The sequence below is a fragment of the Uranotaenia lowii genome, chromosome 2 (assembly GCF_029784155.1).
Source record: "Uranotaenia lowii strain MFRU-FL chromosome 2, ASM2978415v1, whole genome shotgun sequence".
Classification (NCBI taxonomy): Eukaryota; Metazoa; Arthropoda; class Insecta; order Diptera; family Culicidae; genus Uranotaenia; species Uranotaenia lowii.
In genome coordinates, this window is record NC_073692.1 from 409,935,099 (window position 1) to 409,952,746 (window position 17,648).

Consider the following 17,648-nt stretch of genomic DNA (forward strand, 5'->3'; position numbering starts at 1 on the left):
TAACGTTTTTGTTTCCCGGTGCAATTGGGATTGATTTTTGCCACTCAATGACAGACTATCTTAGGTACACTGCCTTATTGTATAGTGATCCGAAAGCTGGTGAAACCGGAAGCAGAAGTCGCGGGAGTCTAGGTGAAATTTAGGTGAAAGCAAACAAGACTCACACAGCACACAGCAAGATACCCCAAGAGCACAAATGACCTAAATTAAAACGGTGTGCTCCAACTTCACCTCGCTGCCTTCCCGTTTCTTTCTCTGTTGGCGACCGTCACACAATCAAGCTGTGCCCCACGCTGCACCGTACGGTGTTTGTCGGTGCCTTTCAGAATAAATTCACCTCCCCACGATTGTAGGTGGTTCATTTTCATCCATTCCGAGTGAAAAAGAGTGAGGCAGGAAGAGCGAGAGCGTCGGTGAATGGAAAACATGAAAATCTCCTCCGAGGTACTTACACAGCAAAGTTGAAGCTTTGTTTCCATACTCGGCAACCTTTCTGGAGGTGAAGAAGATGAGAGTAGCAGCAGCCGAGATGAGATGGTGTGTTGTCTCGGTTTAAAATTGATGACTGCTGGCAGGAATTTCATTTGACTTGTAATTATTTCACGGACAGTATGTAAAATAATCCCTTTTCTTTACTGCCGGCTGAATGAGTTCCAATTATCTCTCTCTGGGGGGAATAATGAAGGAAAAGAGTCAGTTTATTTTCATTCTGTTGCCATCATCGGTCGATGTTCACCTCTTCTTTTAGTTGATATATGAAAAGCTAAAGGAGCCTAAAATGCGATGTCAGATTCTTGGCTTTTTCACAAAAAAAAATAAACGAATTTGGCTGGTCGTGCTTAGTAAAGATCGTCCTGAGACTCTCAAACTCATCCATACAAGGATTTTTCCATTTTATATTTTACCAGTATCTACTGGTTGGGGCCAATTTGTATTATGTTGCTCAGTAACTATCATATATCACACCCTCCGCCATTTATTCATCCAATCGATGCTGACCGCCTGGATAAAAGAAAATTATTGCAAACTTTTGGTGGCTCCCCGGAGAGATTTTTACTCCCGAAGTAGAGCAATAAAACAGGATCTGGTTCAATGGGCACCGAAAGTGGAACTTCTCCAAAAGAGTTGTATCTTTTCGGTGACAATTATTTCTAAAAAGATGTCTAAATTACCACCTAAGGTAAGATGAAAAAAATACACCATGGGCAATATCTGAAAAAAAAACCAAATTTGATTGAGTTTTCTTTTATATTTTTCGACATTACAAAAAAGTTGCCATATGAATATTGCGGATTAGCACTTCTAAAAATAGTACGAAAAAAATAAGAAAGACATCAGAAAGACGTCAGAAAGACATCAGAAAGACATCAGAAAGATATCAGTAAGACATCAGAAAGACATCAGAAAGACATCAGAACGACATCAGAAAGACATCAGAAAGACATCAGAAAGACATCAGAAAGACATAGGAAAGACATCAGAAAGATATCAGTAAGACATCAAAAAGACATCAGAAAGACATTTGAAAAACATAAGAAAGATATCAGAAAGACATCAAAAAGACATCAGAAAGACATCAGATAGAAATCAGAAAGACATCAGAAAGTCATCAGAAAGAAATAAGAGAAACATCAAACAAATATCAGACATACATCATAAAGACATAAGGACATCAGATAGACATCAGGAAGACCTCAGACAGACATCTCGAAAACATAAGAAGAACATCGGATCGACGAAAAGACATCAGAACACATCAGAAAGACATAAGAAAGACTTCAGAAAAACATCGAAAGACATCAGAAAGAGTTTAGATAGACATCAGAAAGACATTAGAAATATATCAGAATGACATCAGAAAGACATCAAAAAGACATCAGAAAGACATCAGAAAGACATCAGAAAGACGTCAGAAAGACATCAGAAAGACATCAGAAAGACATCAGAAAGACATCAGAATGACATCTGAAAGACATTAGATAGACGAGTTGAGAGGACAGCTTGGAAGTATACCACAAAGTGAGTTGAGAGGACAACTTTAAAAAAAAAATGCAATTCAAGCGAGTTTGGAGGAATGCATGTAATTATGACACAAAGCGAGTTGAGCGAACAGCTTTGAAAAGAAATGCAATTCGAGAGAATTGAGAGGATAGCTTTAAATTGTAAAACAACGCGAATTAAGAAAGCAGCTTTGGAAAAAAGGCTATTCGAGCGAATTGAGAGGACAGCCTGGAACTGTAACACAAAGCGAGTCGAGAGAACAGTTTTGAAAAAAAAAACAATTCAAGCGAGTTGAGAAGACAGTTTGGAATTGTTACACAAAGCGAATTGAGAGGACATCTTCGTAGAAAAAGGAAATTTGAGCAAGTTTAGAGGACAGTTTGGAACTGTTACACAAAGCGAGTTGACAGGCCAGCTTTGGAAAAATGCAACTCAAGTGAGTTGAGAGGACAGCTTGATTGTAAAACAAAGCGATTTGAGAGGACAGCTCTAGAAAAATGTCATTCCAACGGAGTTTAGAGGAATACTTGGATTGGTGAAACAAAGCGAGTTGAGAGGACAGCTTTGACTATGAAATGCAATTCAAGCGAGTTGGGAGGACAACTTTGGGAAAATAATGCAATTCAAGCGAGTTCAGAGGACAGCTTGGAATCGTTATACAAGGCGAGTTGAGAAGACAGCTATGGAAAAAGTGAAATTTAAGTGAATTGAGGACAGCTTCGAATTGTAACACAAAGCGAGTTGAGAGGACAGCTTTGGAAAAAAATCAATTCAAGCAAGTTGAGAGGACACCTTGGAATTTTAGCACAAAGTGAGTTGAGAGAACAGCTTGGAATTGTAAAACAAAGCCAGTTGAGAGGACAGCTTTGGAAAAAAAAGCAATTCCAGCGAGTTGAGAGGACAGTTTGAAATTGTTACACAAATCGAGTTGAGAGGACAGCTTTGACTATGAAATGCAATTCAAGCGAGATGAGAACAGGTTTGGGAAAGAAATTCAATCAATCAAGTTGAGAGGGCAGCTTTGAAATGTAACACAAAGCGAGTGGAGAGGACAGCTTTAGGAAAAAAAAATCAACTCACGTGAGTTTAGAAAACAGCTTTGAATTGCAACACAAAGCGAGTTAAGAGGACAGCTTTAGGAAAAAAATGCAATACAAGCGAGTTGAGGAGACAGCTTGGAATTGTAAAACAAAAAGAGTTGAGTGGGCAGCTTTGGGAAAAAATGCAATTTAAGCGAGTTGAGAGGACAGCTCGTAATTGTTACACAAAGCGAGTTCAGAGGACAGCTTTAGGAAAAATGCATTTTAAGCGAGTGAAGAGGACAGCTTGGAATTAGAAAACAAAGCGAGTTGAGACGACAGCTTAGGAAAAAATGCAAATCAAGCGAGTTGAGAGGGCAGCTTGGAGTTGTGAAACAAAACGAATTGAGAGGACAGCTTAAAAAAAGCATTTCAAGCAAGTTGAGAGGACAGCTTTAGGAAAAATGCATTTGAAGCGAGTTTAGAGGACTGTTTGGAATAAAAAAACAAAGCGAGTTGAGAGGACAGCCTAGGAAAAAATAAAAATCAAGCGAGTTGAGAGGGCAGCTTCTAGTTGTAAAACAAAGCGAATTGAGAGGACAGCTTTAGAAAAAAGCATTTCAGGCGAGTTGAGAGGACAGCTTGGCATTGTAACACAAAGTGAATTGAGAGGACAGCTTTGGAAAAAAGAGCAATTCGAGCGATTTGAGAGGACAGTTTGGAATTATGACACAAAGCGAGTTGAGAGGACAGTTTCAAGTTTTAACTCAAATTGAGTTGAGAGGTTAGCAAAAAAAATCTTGTTCTTGTGTAATGGAACTGCCTGCTCAGGATATAATCCATTCAATTAGAAATGTTCTTGATGAAGACTTTTTCCGAAAAAAATATTCAGTTTTACCATACAAACCTTAGAGTTAAAATTTAGGCATTTAAACTTAACTTTAAAATTCTGTAAAAATTCATGGATGTGTTTTGCTCCAAAAAGAAGCTTTTTACACCTTATGGTTTGAGAAATTCTAAAATGCCCCCAAAGCGACGCATTCTTCTGTCTAGTGTCCGGAGAATTTTTTGAAGTAATAATAAAGGATTCATATCGTATTTTGCTGTTTTTCGATTTTAGTTGTTCTTATTTCTAAATCGAAAACTAACTTTTTTCTAATTTTCTCTTCTTCCACCAGGTCTCAGCGGGTCAACATTTGCATCTCAGTGGGGATCTCAAGACCGGAGTATCGGTGGCCGCTCAACAGGGTGTATTCTTCAGCCAACAGCAGCAGCAGCAACAACAACAGCAACAAGGTCAAGCACCCAACCAGCAATCTCAGCAATCCTCGCAACAGCAACCCGGAAATCCTCAACAATCGCAGCAAGCTCCGAATAGCGGTGGAGGAGGTCCACAACAGCAACCTAATCAAAACAACCCGAATGGAGTTGGACCTAATAATCCTAACGGTCCCGGGTCAGGGAATCCTCAACAGCAACAGCAAGGACCCGGAGGACCTCAGCAGGGACCTCCCGGTCAGGGACCCGGAAGCAATGGTGGCAACATTCAAACCTCTCAAGGTGAGTTGTTTAATTTTGGTTTTTTAAATTTCGGGAAACTAACGTTTCATACATAATTTAAAAATTTGAATCCATACAAAAACTTTACGTTTGTGTTCGTGAGCCTAACCTCACTTCCGTAAGCAAGCCTTCGAGAAACATGAATTTTACTTCAGCAGCGTACCGACACGAACACTTATTAACAGCTCCATCAACTTTATGACACTCGTTCCCATAAGTATTGTATGTTCTGGTTCGATCTCCCCCCGGTATTGAACCAATTTCCTAACCGAAAAAATGTATCCCATAAGCATATGTAGGTATGCATTGAACGCCTCCAGCAGAAATGTTCCCCCTTCCTTCTCCCAATTGTGGCCCTCATGACGAGAAAAGTGCTGGGGCATAACCTTAAACGCTCGGTTTTCGGTAGGATACGGAAAGCTCAAATTTTTCCCCCCGAACCGGCGCTTCGAATGCATGCCGTCACATATGCCACCATTTCGGTATACCTACATAGTATCATTACACACCTCCCCTGAGAAAGCCCGGAAAACCAGAGAGAGGAAAGAGCAAAATGTCCCCTCCGTGTGTCGTGTAGTATCGTGGCAACCGTTAGTAGGTACCCAGTAGGAAAAAAAATCATCATCGTTACAAATACAATCTGTAATTTGGTGCAAGGCTACTAGGATCAATACATTATCCGGAGACATCACCTCGAAGCAGTTAGGCATTGGAATGGAGAGATTTTCCTGTCCTGGTTGAAGGTAGAAGGATCCTCGGGAAAGAATGAGAAAAGCGAGTTGGTGGTGGAAACCCCAAGAAGGAGTGATGTCGTTGCATGGTTGTTGGAAGAGGTGGAATGCGGAACAAGGCACAGGAAAGACACTCACTTGGCTTGCAAAGGAAATCTATTAACCTAAAAGCAAACGCTTGCTTTGAGGTTTTTTTTTGTGTCGTCTGTCTTCTTCCTCCCTTTATTTCATCTGTTGGCTGACTGTTGCGCTCTACCTTTTGTCCTATTGGAAAATTGCTACTAATCGGTGGAAGGGTTTGAAGGCAAATTTTTTTCATCAGAAATTTAAGACAAATGAAATTAAGGATTATTGGTTCGATTTATATGTTCTGTTTTAAAATCATCATGAATTTACAAATACAAATTTTGGCTCTTAAGTCAAGGTTTTTCGACAAGAAATGTTTTTGGAATTCAATGGAGGCCGAGCATTTGAATAAAGTTTACTCTTTAAGCAAATCAAATATTATTGTTTGTAACATTTTGATCGATAGCTTATTTTTAACAGTCCGAATACATTATGTCTAAAAAACCAAAAAGCTCCAGGATTTTGTTAAAGATTTGCGAACAAAATGCAAGAGTAACACCCAAAATTCATCCTTTACTAAAATCATGAATAATCAATATCATACAGTAATTTGCATTAACCCGTATTGAAGCTTGCTTCAGATAGAATTGGAACAAAAACAATTGCCTGATTTCCAGTAACTTATTATTGAGTTCAAGATCTTTTTCTTATACAAATGTAGCGTTTTCTTCAAACTTTTAAGAAAAAATACAAATAAAATTATTCGTCACGTTTCCGAAGGAATTCTCGAATTTTTCCTGTAACACGGCTCATTAGGCGGGGCACACCTTCTTCGTCCATCGTTTTAGCTCTCTTATTCCCGCAGGTCTTCATCTAATTGATATCTTTGACAACCTTTGCCTTGAGCCTCCTTTTCATGATTGCCCAGTATTTCTCAATAGGGTAAAACTGGGGGCACTTGGGTGGTAAAGGTTTTTCGAAACAAACTGGACCCCTTTCTTCGCATATCATTTTTGAACGACTTTGCTGCAATGATAGCTTTCCAAATCTGTCCAAAACATCACGGGATGGTCGTGGGATCACAGCACAATTCGTTTTTGGAGACACTCTTTTCGGTATATTTCCGACGCCATCCTCTTATTTTCAACGAGAACTATCGTTTTTGGCCACAGCTGCAAATGCCCTGCCAAATCATAAAGTTTCGTGCAAATTTGTAGGCAAAAACAAATTTAAATTTTGCTGGAACATTCCCCCGAGCCGTTGCCAAGTAAAACTTTTGATCTGGGATTTGCCCGAAGTCAGCCTTGAAATAGGTTTCATCGTCCATCAGAAGGCACTCATCGAACTTGGTCAGCACCTGGTCGTATAGCATTCGAGCACGGATGTTGGCCACACTATTTTGTTTTATGGTCCAATTTGATTGTTTGCTAGCTCGATACGACTTGATTCCTTCCCGGAGTCGAATTCCCCTCACGGCACTATGGACAGCTCCGATTTTTTGGCCGACAGGTTGGAATTCCTCTAAATCGTCTTCAAAATCTTACTACGCAGTTTCCGGTCGACAGTTTCACACCGAAGATTGGTTTGGCTTCCGAATCGTCTTCAATGTTTCCTTACACCGTTTGATAACACATTAAACGGTATTTCTGGGCAATTTCAGCTGTCCAGCTAGCCTAAAGCAGACCACAATGGATTTTCCAAATAACTGTGAACATTTTTTTCCCTTCTTTCGGCTTCCATGTTGATTGTTCACAAAGTACAGGTGATTTGCAGAACATACGTGAAGCTGACAAAATTTCCGACGCGTGGGCGCCAGGAACTTCCAAATCCGTCCACCAGGAGCGCCACAATATGAGCAAAAGTTTGTTCCAATCCTAAATGATGCAAGCTTTAGAAGTTTTGTTGCACGATTTTCAACAGATCCAGTCAACTTGTCTGCTTTGCCGACGTTAATGATTAATACGGCCAAGAAGAAGCATATGCTGGCCTGTGGATCCGAGACCGAACGAGCCCGCTTGTCCAGTAATAACAAGGTCAGACATGTTGGGCAAGACATGTTGAGAGAATGCGGACGACTGCCCTGCAAAACAGGTGTGCGCTACGAATCCGGTAGGAACGAGACGAGCAGGGCGCAATGAGTGAGGTGGTTAGGCCAAGTGGAGCGTGATCTGGCGAATGTGGGATGCTCGAGAAATTGGAGAACGGTTGCCATGGACCGAGTGAATTAGAGGAATATTGTTCACCAGGTTACGAAAAACAATGTAAATAAAATAAAATAAAGGAATTATTTTGATCCGCTGTAATGCGTTATCATGCTGAGTACCCCTTAAAGGGAAAAGGGACTTTATCCCGAAAAGGGAGTTTTCCCAGTCAACGGGTCAAAAGTTTTCGTTAAGGGGTAGCCAAAAGTTAGCATGTACATTAGACTTCCCCAAATTTGTATGGGAAATTTAAAACCTGTAAAATGTTATGCACTGCAGGCTTAAATTGATCCTAGGTCTAGTACACGATCGCATGCCAAATTTGGGCCAGATCGGATCCCGGGAAGGGGTCGCTCAACAAGTCTGAAACTTGTATGGGATTTTGAGACAAAGGATTAAAAGGATAAGAATCAAAGGTAAAATTGGGTGGGATGAGAAAAACTTATAAGGATAGGGTTATGTTGTAGACAGCACTTTAGTTCATTAATTTGACACGGACTATGCCTTCTCTGAAGATAACTTTTTCGATTAGGCCTTGTTTTTTTAAGTTTCAAAACCATCGTTCTTATTCCCCCGGAATGTAAGGTGAGATGCTTGTTGACGTAAATTCGGTTATCCGAATCAAAACCTACGTGTCGTAATGATAGGCTGCGTTTGGTGATATATCGTTTAAAGAATTTTTAAACAGAGCTTCTCATGGCAAACTCGCATAGGATGAGTGGTCTCGATCCTGAATGTATTGATGATTTAGCTAAAAGTTTGAGTTCTATAATTGAATAAGAAGTTTAGCTCAACTGATTCGCAATTTGACCGATAATATCCATAAGGTCTTCTTTTGGTTCGTATGGAATTCCAGATCACTACTTCATAACTCTTTGTCACCCGTTCCAAGGCTTTCTCACGTATTTTGGTGACTGCTGTGTTTAGTGAGGTGATAAAAGAAAAATATTCAGTTTGTAATGAAGCTACCTGCTGTTCAATAGTATCGATATGCTTAGCTAACTCTGTGCGGCAGTTATCAATCTTTTCTTCAAGACGATAATTAGATTGGCTGATTTTATCTTCGATCTTTTTCCAAAACTCATCAAAACTTCCAATAGTTTCGGAACCTGCTTGATGTAAGTCGTCTCGAGAACGTTTTTTGGCCTGGGAGTCGGTATCAACAAGCAAATGGAAAGTTCCATTGAACGGTCTCTTACTTAGCCCTGATTTGAAGCTGAATAGCATTCTACTAAGCTTGAAGTTTAAGTTCTCGTCGATACTTTCAAGTTCCTTTATCAAAGCTGAGTAGAAGGTTATTCAGCCTTTGTATGAGACTTCGAATGAAATAGATATTTTTTAATATAGATGTAAAAAGTTCAATTTTGTCTAGCTACCCCCCTTTTTTATTGGGATTTTAAACCGGTTGGTTTATAACAAATAAATTAGATCCAATCCAGTGAAATAAATGGCTCGTGTTCCTTATATCTGTCAAACGGGTTAGAACTCCGTCAAATTGGATCCAAATCTCATCAGTTTTGGATCCATTCTAATACCAGTTCTAAAAAAAGTTGAGTTGACACTGGTATAATGGACCACCAGTCCGGTTGCTTTGGTCGGAATTTGAGTCTAAACCGGCTGTTTGAACCATGGATACAGGTGGTCTTAGGATTAATGTTGTCATAGTAGGCAGAACAACAAAAATGTAAACAATTGCCATTCAGTAAACGATGCATCAAACAGATTCATTCCGGATCAGATGACAGTTAGAATTGAACGTGAGTGTTTAAAAGTTTAGTTTGGTTTTTTTTTTAAAAAACATATCTTTTTCAGTAAAAAAAGAGAAAACTCGTCAAGCGATTTTGAAGCAAGGACGACATAATGAAATGGAAGTCAATGGAGGTCAAGCCTAATCCAAAGAGCCAAAAAATGTAGATTATCGAGATATGTGCGGATTTCAAATTGTCCGGTGCAACAAAACAAAAACGAACACAAACATATACAGGATTTTAGTAAAATTTGATTTTCCTCGAAGAGATTCCTTTTACTTAACTCTAAAGCGTACATCTTTCGAGGTTATGATGGCTAGCATCTTACAAACACTTATACTACCAACCCACAGAAACTGTTCTATGTATGCCGTGACTGAGATTAGATATCATGACCGTTGGCTCAGAAGACTTGAAGGCTATCCTCTACGCCACGGGCTGCAGCTTTGTTTTGGTTGTTTTCGACGGACAACTTCCGGTGTGTTAACTTTCGATTAAATATACAAACAAGTATACTTTGTTCTGAACTTATGCGAAATTTTCATCAACGTGGTTGTCTCTATGTTGATAGTTCTACGCAAGAATGTCACACTAGAGAAAGTTCTATGAAAAGTTCAAATTAGTCTCAAGACTCAGGCCTCAGATCTCTGATCTCAGGTCTCATGTCTCTAGTCTACATTTTCAAGTCTCAGGTCTCAAGTCTCAAGTCTCAGGTCTCAGGTCTTAAATGTCAAGTTGCATGTCTTATTGTTTCAAATTTCATAGCAGCATGATTTTGAATGGACTTTTTTTTACACGGTTTTCGGGAATAAGCACGATTTTTTACACGGTTTTCGGGAATTAATACGGTTTTTTTTGCACGGTTTTTAGGGGTACGTATATCAGTGTAAAAAAAACCTTACTGTATCTATATTGAAAAATTCTCTTAAGATGAATTTAAACTGTGGAATATAATGTTAGTCACCGAAAAGAACACTGAAATAGAGGGTTGGGGAGGAGCGAGGATCTTTGAGTGATTTTCTTAGAGAAATTTTCGGTAGGCACTACTTTCAGGATCGATACTCAACTATACATTTTATTTAATATACAAGGAGGAACGCATTTCTCAAATTACGGTTCAACTTGATTTTTGGGAAAAAAAAGGAAAGCTTTTAAAATGATAGAAAAAGTTAAGCCGTGTGACAGTTTTTCGTAGAACTAGCATCGGTATGCGTTTTGATTCTACGCAAAAGTGTCAGCATGTTTCGCTCTTATTTTCTGTTTGTTGAAGGAAACATATTTTTTTTGCAGAAAACTTTGAAAAATGATGAACTTGAACTGTTACTACGAAAAATCTGTCTAATTTTTAGTTTTAAAGAAAAAAATAAAAAAAAGCTGAAATTTCAATCACGTTTTCCTTGTTAGCTCGTTTTTTCACATGGAACAATCTTGCTTGGAAGGGCAGCTTAGTTCTATGATTTTAAACAGCTGTCATTGATCGAAAAACTTCATCGTTGAAGAAAACTGTCAGAAAATTTATTCCTAAAATTGGATATCATGATTTTCAGCACGTCATACTTCAATACTTCAACTTTTTTAAGGCATTTCGTTCCAATGTAATCGGTTGTAATCGGTCATTATTTGATGAAATATAGTGTTCCGGTCGGAGTGGTCAAGCGTATTGACGCCTCATTAACAATGGTGAATACCACTCTTAAAAAAGTTAGCCCATTTTTGAAGCCTAATAATCTTTTTATCTTAACGCATTCTTGCGATGAAATATTTGTCATAATTTAGGCTTTAAGAAACAGTATTGAAAAGAAATCTGCCGAAGGGGACCAAAAACAAGTTTTTCATGTTTCTCCCCAACAAAATGTTTCAAAATCCCATACAAATTTTCAGGCCCTTCCCGTCATCCGATCTGGCCCAAATTTGGTAGGAGATTTTATACTAGGCCTAGAATCAATTTCAGCCTGTGGCGCATAGTTTTTTCAAAATCGGGTCATTTCGGGTACTCTAATGGACATCTATCACATCTATTTTTGGTGATCTGGCGTTTGAAAATTTTAAAACTGATTATTTTTAGATAAAATCGACCTACATGAAAAAACAGTTTTTGATCTATTAAGTATCTTTCATTAAATCAAGCATTTAGATCTTGCCTAGATGTTTTAGTTTCGAAAATACAACGCTTTTCAAAAATAAACTCTTTTTTTTTAATTGAATATATAAAATTACAACTGTTTCTGATATTATTCAAGAAAATAATTGTGTATTTGATATTGAAGATTTCCACTAAGATTCCATTTGGTTAAAATCTTCTGCAAAATTGAAAAATAAATTACAAATAGAAAACTTGTATTACTTTTCTCAGAAGTCAAAACTACTCGCGGTCTTTGAGAAAGTTTGAATTCAATGCAATTTTTTTATACTTTGCAATGCTGTATATTTTTGCCAAAAAATGCAAAAATTTATTCAATGAATTTCAAACATTTTTCTTTATTCATCTTGGAAACAAGACTGATAGAAAAAAAACTTTTCGCATATTTGGAATCAACGCTTCCAAATTATTCAATATAAGCTCTTGGATTCTTCGTATCACGGCAAAATGTGAATTTTGGTGCCTTGTGTTATAGAGGAAGTTAAAAAAAATTAATTCTCGCATTTAGTTCGCCAATCTTCATCAAACTTCTGGAACTTTTTGCTTTTTTGCCATAATATACCGATTTAATAAAGTTTGTGAGAGTCGACCTAAAAAATTATGAGAGAAGTAAATACAAAATGGTGGGAATCATTTCTTTGATTGAAATACTTAAGTTGGATTTCGGACCAGGAAACCTGATATTTCAATATGAAAAAGCTTTGGCCTCTCTGAATTCAGTATCAGACTTTCATTAAACAAAATTTGTTTATTGTATAATTGTTATTGTTCTATAGTTTTGCACGAAAACTTGCAGAAATGGTCTGAAATTCGGAAAGTTCTCCTTGATTTGCACCCACTTTATCAAATGTAAAACATACATTTAAAACTCCCATCAGAATGCTCATCTCATTCCATTTGCAAAAACTCCCACCACCACCTAATTCAACCTGGCTCATCGCCATCGCCATAGTCGTCTTCATCAGTGGCTCAATTCTTGCTCAGCATTATCGTCGTTCAGCCGCCTGCCGCCCCACGAAAGAGCTCCAGCAATGATAATATGATGAGGTTAGATTTCAACAGCCAGTTTGTGGGGGGCGTTCATCCCTTCGGATTTCGGGGAGCTGATTTTTTTTTTGCTTTACTCTCTCCAGAGCCACTACATTTTTTGGGCTAGGGTGGCTTTCGTTGGTTTATTTTGGTTGAATTGGAAATCACTCAACAAAATAGAATTATTTTCATTATCGTTTCTCCAAAAAGAAAGATTTAGGCAAGGAAATCACTTTGTTTTTTAAACTCTTTAAATGAAAGAGTAACCCTGACCAATTTCCCTGTGCAAATCCGGAAAGCTGTTGTCCCCTCGATCTAATACACACGAACACGCATTTATCCACTCATTATTCGGTTGTCCAAATTTATTTTCATTCCCCATATGACTCGCCGTGCCCTCATACCTACCTGATCCAGATTCCTTCGGGTGAACAATTTCAATTCCATCGGTGCCGTCGATACAGGAAAGAGAGAATCCTTTCAAAGGAGTGAGAAAGCGATAATGGAGCTCATGAGTGATCTCCAATCCCGATTCTCACTTTCAAACAAAAATGGAAAACCTTGGGGAAAATGAAGTTGTGAACATGCGCTCTCTTTCAGAGAGAAGTGGATCAACTTTCTCTCGTTTTTTTTTTTGCTACAATCGTGTCGTGTGCTCTAGTAAGGGGGGATGATGCATTAGGAAAATTTCCTTCGGGTCGTTCGCTGGTTGAGGCAAGCAAAAGACGGCGGACGACGACGACGCCAGGATTCCAGTGTTTATTTTTTACGGTCGGAACGTGAGTGAATTTCACGTTCCCATTCCCAGTTAAACGAGAGCTCCGGCAAACGGGTTCTTGGTTCTTGCTCCTCGAGCGGACATGAACTGGTAGTTAGGGGGGATGATTGTGTGTTGCCTCCTGACGTGCAATTACGTTTGGTGTTTTATGACACTAATCTGAACTTCAGTTCCTTCAAATTTTTTTTTTTGCTCTTTCGGGGTTCTCCAGGATTCTCTTTCTCTGAATTTTTGTCTTCAATATGTGAGTACATTTGGCCTACCTGCTGCTTCACTGTGTTCCGAAGACCATGGCTATCGGATGAATTGCCAAAGTTTCGGGGGACCACCGAAGGCTAGCCGTCGTTTTTATGGGGTTGGGAATGCAATTTCCATAAAGGACAGTTTACATTAACCATTGTTTAACGGAGCTTCAATATCATTCCGGAGGCGTTTGATGGCATTCGGAAGAAACAATTAGAAAAATAATAAAACTTTTGACATTTTTTGGGTATCCTTCTAAAATAAGGTTCAAGAAATAAAACGTGAAATTGAGAAAAATGAGAACCTCACAAATCTTTATGCAAATGATTTAAAAATAAAAAAAAATAAAATAAGAAAATTTTTTAAAAAGTAATGAACGACAAAAAAAATGACAAAAATGACAAAAATGACAAAAATGACAAAAATGACAAAAATGACAAAAATGACAAAAATGACAAAAATGACAAAAATGACAAAAATGACAAAAATGACAAAAATGACAAAAATGACAAAAATGACAAAAATGACAAAAATGACAAAAATGACAAAAATGACAAAAATGACAAAAATGACAAAAATGACAAAAATGACAAAAATGACAAAAATGACAAAAATGACAAAAATGACAAAAATGACAAAAATGACAAAAATGACAAAAATGACAAAAATGACAAAAATGACATAAATGACAAAAATGACAAAAATGACAAAAATGACAAAAATGACAAAAATGACAAAAATGACAAAAAATGATAAAAATGACAAAAATGACAAAAATGAGAAAAATGACAAAAATGACAAAAATGACAAAAATGACAAGAATGACAAAAATGACAAAAATGACAAAAATCACAAAAATAAAAAAAAATTGCGAAAAATTTATTATAAAATAATAAAAAAAGACAAAAATGATAAAAAATTACAAAAATTCCAAAAACAAGGAAAATAACGAAAAAAGAATAATTGACATAGTTCACCAAAGTGATAGATAAGAAAATAATCGAACATATGAAAAAAAAATACTTTTGGGACCATCTATGGCTTTTAAGCATATTTTTAAATATTTTTTAAGGTGGAACAATGATAAAAATTTGCTTCTCATATTTCACATACGAATAGCTTGAAGTTGCCCGAATTTTTTAGCACGTACCCAGGCCGGACAAATCCGGGCTATTTTGTATAAAAATTTTGTAAAATCCGGGCTTTTGATTTCAAAATTGACGACCAAAAATCCAGGTAATATCCGGGCAAAATTTATCAAAACCAGGAAATTACTCAAAAAAATAAAAAAAAACGAAAAAAAAAATCATCAAAACTTATTGACAGATTTTAAATTGTATTTTAGGCTTCGAAAATGTTTTTATGGTTATTTTTAAAAACTTGCTAAAAAAATTTTTGTTTTGGAGGCATAATTTAAAAAAACTTTAATCACAATTTGTTTTTTGTTTTGTTTTATTTGCAAAATATTGTAAATAAATCTGAGCTCATTCCGGGCTTTTATCAATTAAATTCGAGCAATCAAGCCGGGTCGGACTGTTCCCAAATTTTGTTTTAAATATCTGGGCAAACCCGTATAAACCGGGCAATCTGACAACCTTAGAGCTGAGCTATGCCAAATTTAGGAGAAATTGAAATCTCAATGATACCTTGTTTAGCCTGCCTTTTTATGAAATGTTTGAAAGTATAACGTTGACAAATCTTGGTTGTACTCGAAACCAAAATGTTGCATCATTATGTCCTCAAAACTCGTTTTCGAACGGTGGCTAAGCACGGTATCATTAAGGTGTCAGTATACTCTTAGTATAATTGTGTTATCCACATATGTGAATTGAGACCCAAGTTTTGGCATTGTATTACCTTTATTCGGGCAGAAGAATTCCAAATTTTATTTCCAAGGCGTAATAGAAAAATAAGGTGTAATTTTTCCGCAAAAGTCTGCTCTGGCATTCATAATTATTTGTCCAATTTCTACGATAGAATGCATCACATAAAATCATAATTAAAAAAGTTTTTATGGCAAATCCATATCTTCGCTCATCATTCAACTTTGCAAAGCAAATAAAAAATCTTAATATCTCGAACACAAATCATCAATCTGACAAGTGAGTAGGTTCATCCTACATCTTCGAACGTAATTTATCACCCATCAAATAACGTAATTTGTTTACATTTGGTGCATACGCTTTTTCCAGTTTTTTTTTAGTTTTAGTTTTTAGTTCGGAACAAGTTCGAAATCCTTCTTTTTTTTACTTGAAGCTAACTGGAGACAGGGAGTTTAAGATATTTCAAATTTTCAATAAACTGCAATAAATTGCTTGTGTGTAAGAAAGCTTCATCCAATCTATATTGCACAAAGTTGGGAAATTATGTTTTTAATGATCGAATATTTGAAAAATAAAAACTCGACCATAACAGATGATAGAATAGTCATTTTCCACGGTTTGCTTATTGCTTTTTCATCTGTTAGAATTTTAGGAAAATAAATCAAATGTTTCAATTCAAACCTTAAACCTTTTCCCTTTCTGTATTTTCGAAAAAATCAAAGATGAAGTGACAAAGATGAATTTGATATTTTTTCCTGACTATATAGTGATCAGGACCTCCGTAAATGCAGGAAAAAATATTTTACAAACATTAAACATGTCCTGTAACAAAAAAATCAAATAATACAGCCAATCTTTCTAAATTGTTCAAACAATGTTACAACTGTTACAAATTAAAAAAAAAAACATCTAGCAAGTTTCATTGAAACAAAGAAATTTGTTAATTTGATTAAATTTTGTTTTTTTAAGTAAAGCTCAATCAGACGTCCTCCATTTCTCCTTTTTTTTCGACAATTGTCTTATTATGTTATAGTTTGTCGAACCAAATGTCCTATACCTTACAAAATTTTGGTCTGTTATGCCTACATATGCAACGGTTAATCTATAGATACGTGCTTCGATAATTTTTTATCCAAACTCTGATTAAAAGAAGCTTTAACAAACAAGCAAGTTTTTCGATGTCCCTTAAAAGTATGACTTTAAATAAGTTCAAGTCAATAAAAACTTTGGAATTGTTAACAGAGCAACTATTCTAAGTGGAGGAAAAACAATTTGATTGAAATAGCGAATGCCAAAATATAAATTAAAATTTTGCTTGCATTTATGAAGAATTTTAACGCTTCCAATTTTGCATATATTAAAATATATAAAAATGCGCATTAAACTGACACGTTTCAAATGTGTGGTAGAGATTGTAAAAAAAACTCTTGGAATTTGGGACACGTAGTCATTCCAGAGTCATTTGAGTAAAGACGTTGTAACACAGAGAACCAAAAAATGGGCTCCGAATAAAAATGTGTAAAATTCCTGTGTGAGAATTCGGCCATTTCAAAACCGTTAAAATTGGCCTAAAAACAGCACCATCTAGTGGCTCTTAGCTAAGTAACTCAGCGATTTTTATTGTCAACATTTGAGAACACAGATCATAAAAAACCCAAAATTGATTTCCAGAAAGCATAAAGAGAGTTAGCTAGTTTTCTAAACCAGCTAAACAAACTGAATCAAAGCAATCGAAAGATTCTCTTTAATTCAACCACGGTAAAAGAAAAGTTCAGATATCGGTATTTCGATAGTACCTTACTTATCAATCGAAAACGCTCACTGAAGAAGATAATAAGTTGATATCGAAATACAAGTATCTGAACTTTTCTTTTACCGTGGTTGAATTAAAGGAAATATTCTATTGCTTTGATTCAGTAGAATTATTCAACCAAGTAGCCTCATAACACATATTAGAGCAGCTAAACAAAATTGGCAACTTCATTTATATGCTCGTAAAACTAAATCATTTTCTATTGGCAATGTTGTCTCTTTCAGTACTTGTTTTGCATTAAGCTACTGGCTTTGTTTGGGAAAAGGTTGTTAGAAGAGAAAAGAGAGACAAAGTTTAATTCTGAGTATACCTCATCGTTTAATATGAGTTATAATTAAAAAAATATATGTTAACATTTGTATGACGCAAAAAGATTGATGGATGAATGAGCTCAATTTTTCGATTAGGAGCAAACTTTTTCGCCTATTTCAGTCTCAACGAAAACTTTTTTAGAGTTGTTTTTGACATTTTTCACGCACATTAACTGGCGTCCCAC

General features: G+C 36.5%; 1 protein-coding gene across 9 annotated transcripts in view; it reads left to right on the forward strand.

The window, feature by feature from the left end:
- The window catches only part of LOC129748188 (neurogenic protein mastermind), a 369,439-nt gene that overhangs the window by 335,951 nt on the left and 15,840 nt on the right, over positions 1 to 17,648 (forward strand). For all 9 annotated transcript variants that reach the window (XR_008737676.1, XM_055742699.1, XM_055742700.1 and 6 more), the window contains one exon: positions 4,199 to 4,580. Coding sequence is in view for 8 of the 9 variants with exons in the window: in XM_055742699.1 (XP_055598674.1) it covers positions 4,199 to 4,580 (382 nt within the window). In the remaining variant the exon portion in view is untranslated. The remainder of the gene's footprint in view (positions 1 to 4,198; positions 4,581 to 17,648) is intronic.